At 38.3% G+C, this 12138-nt stretch overlaps 1 protein-coding gene across 1 annotated transcript in view; it reads right to left on the bottom strand.

The window, feature by feature from the left end:
- Positions 1 to 12138, bottom strand: part of LOC132158755 (neural-cadherin-like) — a 110180-nt gene that overhangs the window by 1413 nt on the left and 96629 nt on the right. Inside the window, exons 19-30 of the mRNA XM_059568303.1 lie at positions 11914 to 12007; positions 9769 to 9953; positions 8625 to 8860; positions 7483 to 7760; positions 7129 to 7343; positions 5490 to 5617; positions 4982 to 5109; positions 4659 to 4782; positions 3336 to 3683; positions 2952 to 3216; positions 2014 to 2194; positions 1672 to 1925 (exon numbers count right to left, since the gene is read on the bottom strand). Of these exons, the coding sequence (XP_059424286.1) occupies positions 1672 to 1925; positions 2014 to 2194; positions 2952 to 3216; positions 3336 to 3683; positions 4659 to 4782; positions 4982 to 5109; positions 5490 to 5617; positions 7129 to 7343; positions 7483 to 7760; positions 8625 to 8860; positions 9769 to 9953; positions 11914 to 12007 (2436 nt within the window). The remainder of the gene's footprint in view (positions 1 to 1671; positions 1926 to 2013; positions 2195 to 2951; positions 3217 to 3335; positions 3684 to 4658; positions 4783 to 4981; positions 5110 to 5489; positions 5618 to 7128; positions 7344 to 7482; positions 7761 to 8624; positions 8861 to 9768; positions 9954 to 11913; positions 12008 to 12138) is intronic.

Below are 12138 nucleotides of genomic sequence, written 5' to 3' on the forward strand. Positions count from 1 at the left end.
CAGAGGACAGAGAGAGAGAGAGATTATTTACAAGAATGATGAAACCAGCTCTACAAATTTTTGTTGGTGGAAGTGTGGATGCTTAACATATTAAATGATAGTAAATACTTTGCAACACATTTTACTTACATAATGTGACATGCAAAGTGGTCCTAAGAAGTTTAAGACAACTGATGAAAATGCTTCTATTTTGACAAGGCAGGAGTAATGATGCTGAAAATTCTGCTTTGCATCACAGGAATAAATTACATTTTAAAATATATGAAAATATTTTAAATTGTAATAACATTTCACAATATTATTGTTTTTACTGTATTTTTGATCAAATAAATGCAGACAGATTGTAATTCAATACAAAATATTTTATGTATTAACAAACTGTTATATTTACAAATAATATATGTTAATTATGAAATTATATAATTAAGCCCTGGATTATGATTAAGAGATGTAGAAAAATATTATATTTTGATGTTTACGAAGTTTACAAAGATTTTTTGTCTTTGGAATAACATTTACATTGTCATTTAGCAGACACTTTTATCCAAAGCGACTTACAAATGAGAATAACATGCACAATGTGCAAATCATCCCCAAAAAAGTTAAAGAAGTAAACGGTCAGTTTTGATTTTATTTTGACTGTCAAGTGCAAAAGTCTGATTGCAGGAATCACCTTTCACCAGCTCATGCAATCCTGCCAGTTCATGGATGCTAAGACTCCTCTTTTCAGTTAAAGACAGATCAACCCAAAAATAACCCATCATTTTCTGCCAAATTTCTCTGAAGGCCATAAGCCCAACCAATCCCATCATCTGGCAGCACGTTTCTCATTTTTGCTTCAGTTGATGAGTAATTTCTTCCTGCCTGCATGCAGTAATGCTTTAAAAAGGATTTGTTTGTCTGCTTGTTATGTGGCTGACGGTGTATCAGAGCTGGCATAGAGGCCTGGGGGGCACTGCCAGCCTGTCACGTCATTGTTGTACCTGTCACACCTGTTGACACACACACACACACACACACACACACACACACACACACACACACACACACACACACACATTGGCCGTCTTACCTCTGTGTGTTTTCTCAATAGACTAACACAGTGGTTCCCAACCTTTTTCAACTCTCGGCCCACACAACCAAACACATATGTTTATGCGGCCCACTGCAAAAAAAATTAACTGACCCCGCTATTGTTGGTTTAATAACTTAGTACTCAGAAGCTAGATTGTTAACTGTATTTATTGAATGAACTGGCAATGAACAGAAAATAACTCGGGCTGGCACCGCTTGGTACAACTGCTGTTGTTCTGTAGCATATGCAGCAAAAATATCTAAGATAAATTGGGGGTTTATTCTTAAACCAATCAGCGAGCTTGAATAGTTGAAGCATAGTTACAGTTTAATATTTATTTTTTGTTATTTAATTATATGTATGAAAGGATGTTATTATGTTATGACTTAGACATTTTTACATATATGAGCAATATTATTATTTCTTTTAATAGTAATTGGCGGCCCACCTGCAACCATCGCGACCCACTAGGGGCCCACAGGTTGAAAACCACTGGACTAACACAAAATGAGAGGGTCTCATCATTGTTCTACAATGATAACAGAGACATTCCAACGCTTTTCAAGAAAAGTGTTCCATGATATTGGGATAGCTACCGAAAAAGACGAGCAGACACATGCTGATGGCTAGGATGGAGCTCGGGCTGAGCGTGGCGAGACGGAGAGATTTGACTTGGCCGATCTCACACCACTGGCCCCTGAAGCCCTCTGGACAGTGGCACTGGTAGTTCTTGGTAGAGTGAGCCAGGCAGGTGCCACCGTTACGACACGTGGTGGGGCCGCAGGGGGACGGGGCGCAATGCAAAAAAGCTGTGACCTCATCCACCACCGCAACCTGATTGGCTGGACACCTGGAGTGAGAGAGCGGACGTCGAGATGAAGAAAGAAGCATTTGACAGTATGACAGTGGGAAACTCTTGTGTGGGAGAGAGTGTTCACCTGCACTCGTGTTTCCTCCACAGGTCGACGCAGTACAGCGGACTCAGGCAGGGTTTGGCACTGCAGGCGTCAGAGTGGCAGCCGGGCACGACTCCTCGGCGCTCCAGCACAGTACTGAACTCTGTTCCCTGACCATCCAGCGGCAGAGAGTGACCGTTCAGTCTTACATCCCGCATACAGCCTGTATGAAAAAACATGGTGAAAATGCTATAGAACTTTTATATTTTGTATTTGTTACAGTGACTTTTATTTTCAATATATAACGTGCTCTTGGACTTTATAATGACTTTAATTTTGATCATTACAGTTACCTACTAAATAAATAAGTGGATATTTAAAGTATTGTACATATTTAAAAATATATATATTAAAACATATTATGTCCCAATACTGTTTTATGTTTTTAAAAAGTTTTTTTAAGCTAAATGCTTAGCAAGGTTGTACCTCTTAATATTTTTGTGGAAACCGAGAATTTTTCAGGATTTTGGGAAGAAAAAGTTCAGAAGAAGATCATTTATTTGAAATGGAAATCTTTTGTAACATTATAATTGTATTTACAATCAATTTATTGTGTCCTTGCAAAATAAAAGTATTAAAATAAAATAAAATAGAATAAAAATGTTACACTCTTGAACATTGGGGTATATTACAATAATATTCATAAAACATAATATTATACATTGCGCTATTATATAGACTAGAGGTAATTATACAAACATATTTGACCTTAAAATGCTATGCTGAGACTTACCAATTAGAATCAAGCATTCCAGAGAGTTGAGTAATTAAGTTCTAATATTAAGCTTTAATCTTCAAAAGCGTGAATAAATAAAAACAGAAAAAGAAAACAAATTCCCTCTTATCAGGAGTTCAACAAAGCAAACAGAGAAACTGATTTGAATTACAGCTGTGAGGAAGAAAGGGAAGAGAAATCCCACCTTGAAAGTCTCCCTGTGTGTTTGGAGCGGCGCTGTTTCCCAGAAACACACTGGAGGGGTGAACTACTATTTCCTTCTTCTGACCCAGGACCCCTGTGACCTCTCGTGAGCCCCCACCCTGCTCCAGTCGCAGGGTGAAGATGTTGTCATGGCGATGAAGGCTGACGAAGACCCACTGGCCAAGGTTTATGCGATGACCATTTAGCTTCAGAGAGTGAGCGCCATCCCCAAGGTTAGCACGGACAGTGAGGTAACCATCTACTATCTAAAAGAGACAAGAAGATGGCACAGTATTACAGCTTTACACCATTTTCAGATGTAATTGGACACTTGAATTTGAATGCAATTGAATTAGATGTTATTGCATTCATATGCATCACTCACTTCCAGGATAATGAACTCGTTGGCGTCACGTGAGGCCACACTGAGCAGGCTGCCCATGGAGGAGCGGGTTCTCAGCAGGAAGTGAGCTTGGGTCTTGCGTGGACTTCCTCCACCTCTCAGCTGGTACCTCAGCACACTGTCTTTCCCAAACGACCACTCAGGAAGGGCTTTGTCACACTTGTGTCCACTATATCCAGGATGGCAGTCACAACTGAAGGAGCCCCATTCCCCCAGACATTTCCCATGGACCCCACAGGAGGGTCCTCCGGCGGTCAGACACACACCATCCGTTAGGGCACATCCCGGGGTGCTGTTCTCACTTTCTGCTGCGCTGCTGAGGTCGTACACCTGACAGAACACAGACACACACACATAGAAAGGCCTGAGTCAGCACAATCCTGAACATCATTGATCTGTATCGACTCTCTGTCAGAAAGTGGCTCAGGTAAATGTCTGTTCCGTCCAAATAAAAGATTTAGATTGTAACCTGAAACACATTCAGTCTGAAAGATGTTTAACACTGACAGATTCATTCGTGAAATTTGAGTATAATTAATGTCTGCATTCATAAGCTACGGTGGACCGTATGTGATAATTTTATTGGTTTTAATTAGTAGATTTTCAGCAGAATTCATTTTGTTTATGTTTTATGAATGAGGCCCATTGTCAGTGAACTAGAAAACATAATCTTCTCGGGTCACACTTTATTTTAAGGTCCAATTCTCGCCTTTAACAACTTTTAGCTGTTTTATTTAAAATAGAAACAACATGTATGTATTTACAGATAATCTGTTCAAATAGAATTAGTGCCTACCAAATCCATTGAAAATAGCATATTGAAAATATTAAGCCAAACTTAAATTACCCAATTACAAACTTGTATGTTTTTTTCTTCCCCACAATCTCATGTACAATGAAAGAAGAGGAGTCTAATAGTTAATTTTCAACTTTTTCATTTGGGAAAAAATGCATTGCTACCACAGAATTTAAGCAGGCAAGTAATGTTAAATAGTAATGTATTTTAAGGTAATGATTTTAGATAAACGCTTAAAGTCAAATGCAAACATTGCATGACGAGAAGTTATGAATTAATTTATGATGTGGGACACACTTAAAAGTGTCAATATTTCCAGTTATCAGTGAAGTACATACTTCCAGCACTTAATACAAGTATTTAACAATAGTCAAATTTAACTTCCTTTGTTAAGTTATATTTTACTTCCGCCAATTCTCCTTCCAGAAAGCTATACTATATAGAACATAGTTAAAAAGTTCAAAACAAAGTAGCACCTATAAGAATAAACATATTTACACTGGTTTTACCTGACTGTCCACCACCAGGTTCCTCATGCATCCCACAAATCCTTTGTAATGGGGGTGTGACCTACGAAGTGAGTGTGTCTCTTTAACCCCACCCAGCTGGAGAGGCTGATAGACATCCAAAAACCTGAAGAGAAATAAAGAGATGCGGCACAGCCAGAAACAATGATTTGCTACTTGCTATTGCTAGTCAAAGGCAGGAGGTGTTCTAGAGAGCATTTATAAGCAAATATTTGCATATGCCTGAGTGAAATATAAGTTAACAACATTTTCATGTGTTGTCCTGGAAAAGAAAAGACACTAGCATAAAGATGGGCAAATTTTACCTTTCACTGCCTGGTGTCTCTCCGGAGGCCTTGCACACTGACTGATCAATCTCAAGCATCTCAGCTCCCAAGCCTTCCAATTCGTTCACCATGGCACCAGAACACTGGTCCAGAATCATCTGCACCATCTACACAAATGCATACACATACACACACACACACACACACACACACACACACACACACACACACACACACACACACACACACACACACACAATAATGTAAATTCAAGGCAAAGTATTACACCATCTGAGTATACTAGAGGTCACGTTTCATAATAGAATATTTTAGACCCAATTCCCAGAGGGCGATAAAAGCTCACAATCTGCTTTACCCAGTGTGAGCCTCAAAGCTATGTGATGGACTCTCTGACAGCTTCATGTTTCAATGAAATTGAGGTGAGGTTGAGAACATTATAAAATCAAAACAAAAATTCCTCCAGGAATGGCAAATGCCCAGTGTCTAATCCTTGTCACATGCCCTTCATTTCAATTAACGCCCGTACCTTGCCATCGCTGATGATGTCCAGGTGATGCCAGCGGCGGTCTGTGACAGTGGCTCTCATGGGCAGCTGCAGTGTTAGGGTCCCCGAACCGTGATTCACACTCAGCACAGGAACTCCATTTTTCAGCTCTAATGAAAGAAACAGAATCATGGAATTTCATTAGAAGACACACAGAATATTAATATGAGTGCCAAGAGGTACACTGTACCATTCAAAAATGTGGGGTTGGTAAAGTTTTCTGTTTTTGAAAGAAGTCTCTTATGCTCACCAAGGCTGCATTTATTTGATAAAGATACATTTGAAAAAGTAATTTTGTGAAATATTATTAATTAATATGTTTTAGTATGTAATTTTTTACTGTAAAGGCAAAGCTGAATTCTCAATAGACATTACTGTAGTCTTCAGTGTCACACGATCCGTCACAAATAATTTGAATTTGCAGATTAGGTGCTCATTTTTTATTTTTTATTAACAATGCTGAAAACATTTGTGCTGCATAATATTTTTGTGGAAACTGTGAATTAACATGAAAAAATGGCAGTTCTGTGCCTGAAGACTTGTGTAACTTGTCTTGTTTGCGCCACAAACATGAATAACACCTCAAAATCATGTAGATTTTTGTCCAGAGGATGATAAAATGGCAAAACAATCACATAGATTTGACTCCAGGTTATATGGTGCCACTAGTACACTTAACCTTTAGCAAGTTCTCAAACTCATCATTGCATAGCATATGACACCGGTACCGCAAACACATGTGACATGAAAGTCTAATGCTGTTGTATGCCCCCTAAGATTGGTTTTGACCCCAGCAGCAAAAAATGCTTATTCGTGATCAATTTGTGGTCAGTTTGAAATTGCTGTCACTGCAGTGGAGGGTTTTGGCCCCAGTTCAATAAAAACATGTAACAAACTGATGATGTAAGCTTATGCAAGGCCACAGGAGGGTCGTTTCCTGAAATCATACGACCAGTTGCACAATACAGTATTGGACAAGTGGCACAGAATCTGAATATGTGACCTTCATCAGTGACTTGGGGTCAAGATCAATGCTGACCAAACCCCATTCACACCAGTGCTGACCACACACATTTACAAACATCTATAATTAACGGCTCACTTTAGATTGTGTTTTTGCCATTAATCGATTTTAGTAACACTATTAATTGTTAGAGGAAATTAATGTCTTGCAGTATAAAAAAAGAAACTTAAATTATGATGGCACTACGACAGATGTTTTCTCCATTATTGAGACTGCAATGTTTACATATAGTATACATAGTTTTTTTTAGATCATTCAGAATGTGGTGCACATGATATTGTTAACTAATATAAAATTTTTGACAATTTAAATAAATCTGAAACTAAATAAAATATAGATTAACATTTAGATTTAAAAAAATGTTGCCCTAGGAACTAGCTGAAATAAGTTTAAGTACTAAAATTAAGTACTAAAATTTAGAGATTTAAATACAAGTAATCTAAAAATAAATATGACTTGAAATAAAAATAAATATATTATAAATATAAATAAATAAATGACAATAGCACAGAACAAAATTACTAAAATTATGTACTATGCCAAAAAAACAAAAAACAAAAAAACAACGGTGAAATATGACAATTATGCAATAAATACCCAGTGCAATGAAGTCCTCTTTTTCTCCAGGCTGAGGTGTTCCCATTGGGCCACTGTAGAACAGTAGGCCATTGCCTGCTTCTGTGATGAACTCCAGAGAGATGTGGCTCTGGAAGCAAGGCCTTATGGGAGGGAACCAAGCATAACCATTCCCAAGGAAACTGTGCTTGGTTTGCTGGCATTCTGGTCCATCAAACATAGGGGGACATTTACACCTGCAACAGAGAGATAGATCAGCCATTGCTTCCCCAATAGTGAAAATGCATTATATGAATAAACAATGTTTATTCTTTTATATAGAAAAACAAGCAATTATTAACAAGACTTGAGTGCTAGAACGGTAGTCTGTTTTACCTGTAGCCTAGTTCACTATCCACACAGGTGCCTCCGTTCAGGCAAGGGTTGTGTGAGTATGAAGAGCAGTGCAGGTGAACGCCTTCTCGAGCGAGGCAGCCACACTGAGCGCTCGCTTTGGCTGAGACAGACACCAAAGAGACATTCCCGTTGTTCAGTGTTTTAGGGGTGTCACTGAATGTCACCTTGCTAGAGCAGCCACCTGTCTGACCACAGGCTGCATAGGCACACTCGTCCACCCCGACTTGTAGAATGGTCACACCCAGAGCAGACTCCAACTGAAAGAGAACAACAAATCCAATTTAATTACTTATTTACTAATGTCACTTCCACAACTTTCCTTTTTTTACTATATTTGTTTGTTCAAAATGATTTTCTTTTTACACATGCAAAACTGCACAACATATTGAAACAATCAGCCACTCAACATTACTACAACTAGATAGCAAAAAAATAAAAAATGAAAAGATAAAATACAAAATACATTCAAGAAAATGTTATCTTTTGATTTTAAATTTTCATTTACTTTACTTTAATTTTGTTTTCTCCACCATTTGACCTGTTGTCCTGTATTCCTTTATTTTATTTTTTTTATACAAATACATCATTATCCAAAACAATTTACAAGAGGAATAATGCAACACAAATGATTCACCACAATCATTTCTGTACATGTTTGGTTAGTTTGAGTGTGTTTTTTTGTTCTGGACTCAAGGACAGTCCATCACATCCCTCAGCAGCGGCTCTTAAAATGTCAGAGCAGCTTCCTGTGTAGTGCATCAACATCATCTCGGTGAGAGCATTAGCACCACGCTGGGCTGTGAAGAGCGCCCACTCTACACCTGATTTATAGACTGGTGAATGCTGCACAGGGAGCAACATGTTCTTTCTATCCATTCCTCCCTCACTCCTTTCAGAAATCCTGCTCGTCTCCCCGGCCCAAAGCGACAGCCCACCATCTCATAACTTACATGGAAATTAAATATTTATTGACCCATTGCAAAGTGTGTCTCTGAGTACAGGTGTGAGATGCATGTAAATGTGAACGGCTTCATAGACACCATGTCTGTGCCAATGTGAGAAACACAGGAGACGTTGAACTGGTGTGAAAGTGTGAGTTTTTGTGCACTTGTCTTTGTCACCTTAGCTTTGTGCAATGCCACATAGCCGTGGAGTTTCTCGGGCTTGTAGTATGGCGAGCCATGGGCGGCAAACCACACGCTGAGGTGATGCTGAGCTGGCTGGCTGCCACTAGCCAGGCTGAAGATGTCAACATTCTCCATATCAGTCTGGAAGAGGTCGGACAAGAGACGGCGGAGACACTCGTATCGGCTCTCCTTATTCGTTGATGCTCGGAAAAACTCATTTGCAGTCAGGTCTGTGCATAACGAACACACATACATACACACACATAACTTGATTTCAATGTAAAACCCAAGCATATTTATTAACATGGTCACATCTGTTCCATAAGATTTTTTTAACAACTTAAAATGTTCCTTGTTAAAAAATTTTTTTAGTTTTTTTTAGCCATATGATTTTCTCTCTGACCCTATTTTGTAAGATTTTTTTCATGCTGTCCTTTCTATGCTAAGACTTTTATGCAAATGTGAAATGAGTAAGAGCACTTACTCTCAGGCTGTGGATTGCATTATGCTCATTCATCAATATCAGCCTGCATTACATGTGACATATTTATAAAATCTGCATTGAAATGTGATGCACAAACTTTTAAGGTCAAACCAAATACCAAGTCATAAAAATTCCCAATTTTTTAAATGGAATACAGGGATGCAAATGCTATGCATTTTTTAAAAATGCTTTTGGGTTTCTAATATCAGATATTCAGTAATTTAAGAAGAATGCATTCAACCTTTTTATCAAATTGTTTTCTTTCAATTAGTAAAGGTTTTGTTTTTTATACACTGACTGCTTGTAGTCTTCATTGTTCTGAGCTTATACACCTCAGTTTTTGAGAGAAAAAAACAGATGTGCATAAGGTCAGATCAATTAGGCCTATGACCAATCAGTTACAAAAAGAAATACAAAACATAATGACTAACTGAAATAAAACAACCTGATAAAATACTGAATCCAACATGTTGTAAAAATATAGCATAATAGAAGTAAATTCATTTTTGACCAGGGAAATCCTGTCACACAATGGTTAAATATAACACTAATGTAAGCTTATGATTAAGAATCAATAGATTAATAAATCAAAACAAAAATGAGCTCTTCTATATTATCAAGATATTCATTTTTTGGAAAGGGAGATTCACTCACTGGCCAGTCTGATTGACCCAGCATTCCTCAGCGCATCCTCCTCCAGCTCCATCACCGTGACCTCGGCCGATGAGGTGACATCTGGCCAGCTCTTATCTGCCACCCTCACCTGCAGGCTGTAGAATCCAGCTGGTGTTCCCTCTCGGATGCTCAGCTGACCGGTGTTTTGGTTCAGGCTGAACTGCCTGTGTGGGTTCATGTTCAATGGGGCAAAAAGATGAGATAATGAGGATTAAACTGGAAATGTACTCATGCAGTAAATTACGATGTTTAAGAGAATGCATGGAATATAGTGTATAAGACATAGAAGGAAGCCTTTTATAATACTTTAATGTTGCTTTTTTTGTTTTTGCTGGAGTTCAACAGCACAAAGAGCAAATGTCAACATTCTGTCTAACATCTCTGTGTTTGACAAAAAAAAAGGAAAACATATGGGTTTGGTCCTGCATGAGGGTGACAAAATTGTGTCAGAATTTCCAATTTTGGGTGAACTATTCCTTTAAACTTAGACAAACAGTAACTGGAGATTTATTCCAAGGTTCATTCCTGCATCATCACACATGAGAGATCAGCACTGATGCTGTAAGATGACTCAAGCTGTATTATTAATGGCAGTGTGTATATCAGTGAAAGCACTTATGTCAACTCCTGTCTCCGTCTCCAGATGTGAGGACCATGACAGGGACACTTCTGCTGTTCTGGATAAGAGATTCCAGGAACAGCTGGGCAGCACAAGTCTCTTTTTCACTTTCTCTCTTTTGAATGGATACACTCCTTCTCTGTCTAGATCACTGTTGTATTATCTCTCTGCATTTTTAAGTGTCATCATGTGCACATTTTTCTTGCATTTTAAGTATAAAACATCACTAAATTGTTTTAGATGTATGCTTAAAAATAGAAAATCACACTACACTTGGGGTTAGTTTGATTAAAAAAAAGAAAAAGAAATTAATACTTTAAGTTAGCAAGTATGCATTCATTGAATTAACTGTTAAAGTAAAGACTTTTTGTTGTACATAAAAATCGATTTCAAATAAATTATTTTGAACTTTTCCACAAAAATACTGAGAAGCACAATAGCCTCCCTGACCATATCCACTATCCCGAATTAGCATTTTCTCACTTAAACTAAAGCACATAGTAATTCAAGAGTTGATTTTAGGATTTGTGGTCATTTTTTGGAATGTTCTGCAGAAGCTGAAAAATAATTGAAAAGTAAGACTCGCAATGTCATTGGCTGTTGCTCATGTCTCTCTTGAAACCAGATTTCAAAATGTATTGTAGTATCTGTGATTACAGGCTAGTGTGAGTGACAAGCTTCTGTCTTGTAGCATGAACTAAAAGGACAAGGACACAAAATGAAAATGACACGTCTATTAAAGCAACACTGGTTTATGGCTCTTAATATGGTGTTTGCTATGAACCTGTTTGGCCCTGTAACTTCAAACATTGTGCAGCAAGGTCGCTAAACTCACAGTAGTCACACTGCTCAAATTAAATTCAATCATGTTCATATAAGAGGAATATAGTTCCACCTCGATGGTAACCTTCAGCTCCTGTGCCAAATTAGGTACTTAACTGTCAAGTAAGCAAATGAAAAACGGCTTGGATCGAAGCTACCCTCTTGGTGCCAAGAGATGTGTCACACTAGCTAGCATCATACTGCTAATGTATTAATGTGTTAATTATCCAAATTAATGAAAGAAGATCCTCGACAACACACCGTCAGGCACAGTTCTGGATGGAACTTGAAATAGACTGTGATTGAACTCAAGACTAAACTGATTGAGTTGGCATTGCTTGCTGGAGTGTTAGCATAATCACTTTGCTTAAAGGCGCCATCGCTGGCATGAGCCACAAAGTCTGGTTTGGACAAAGACCATCACTTAGATGCAGCTCATTAGAGAGAACCTCTAGCCAACATAATCTTTCTTATCAGTTACTAGGAGAGAACCCATGTATCACTTCAGAGTGAATTTTGAAATTAAAAAGGCGAGTGACAGGCAAGATGTCAGTAAGCTAATATTCTGTGCTCCGCAGGCTCTCATCCTTTATCTTTCTCTCACTTTTGTTCTTTTTATTCTCTTGTAAGTGTCACTTGACACAGTAGAGTTTGAATCAAACTTCAATAGAAGATCAAAGCACCTGGGGGGTTTGCCTTCGAACTTGTAAACCTTTTCACTCCAATCATCAAGGTCAGGGGATTGAACCTGTCCTAGCACCGTGGTGGGGAGTGTACCTGGGGAAAATACATAATGAGGTTAGAGAAAAGCTACCTCCATCCAGGCTGTGCGATACCTGGGGCGATGCGCGTGTGTGGGTGGGCGGAGGAAACATATCTTTAAAAAGATAAGCAAAAAGCAGAGCATT

The sequence above is a fragment of the Carassius carassius genome, chromosome 15 (genome assembly GCF_963082965.1).
Source record: "Carassius carassius chromosome 15, fCarCar2.1, whole genome shotgun sequence".
NCBI lineage: Eukaryota > Metazoa > Chordata > Actinopteri > Cypriniformes > Cyprinidae > Carassius > Carassius carassius.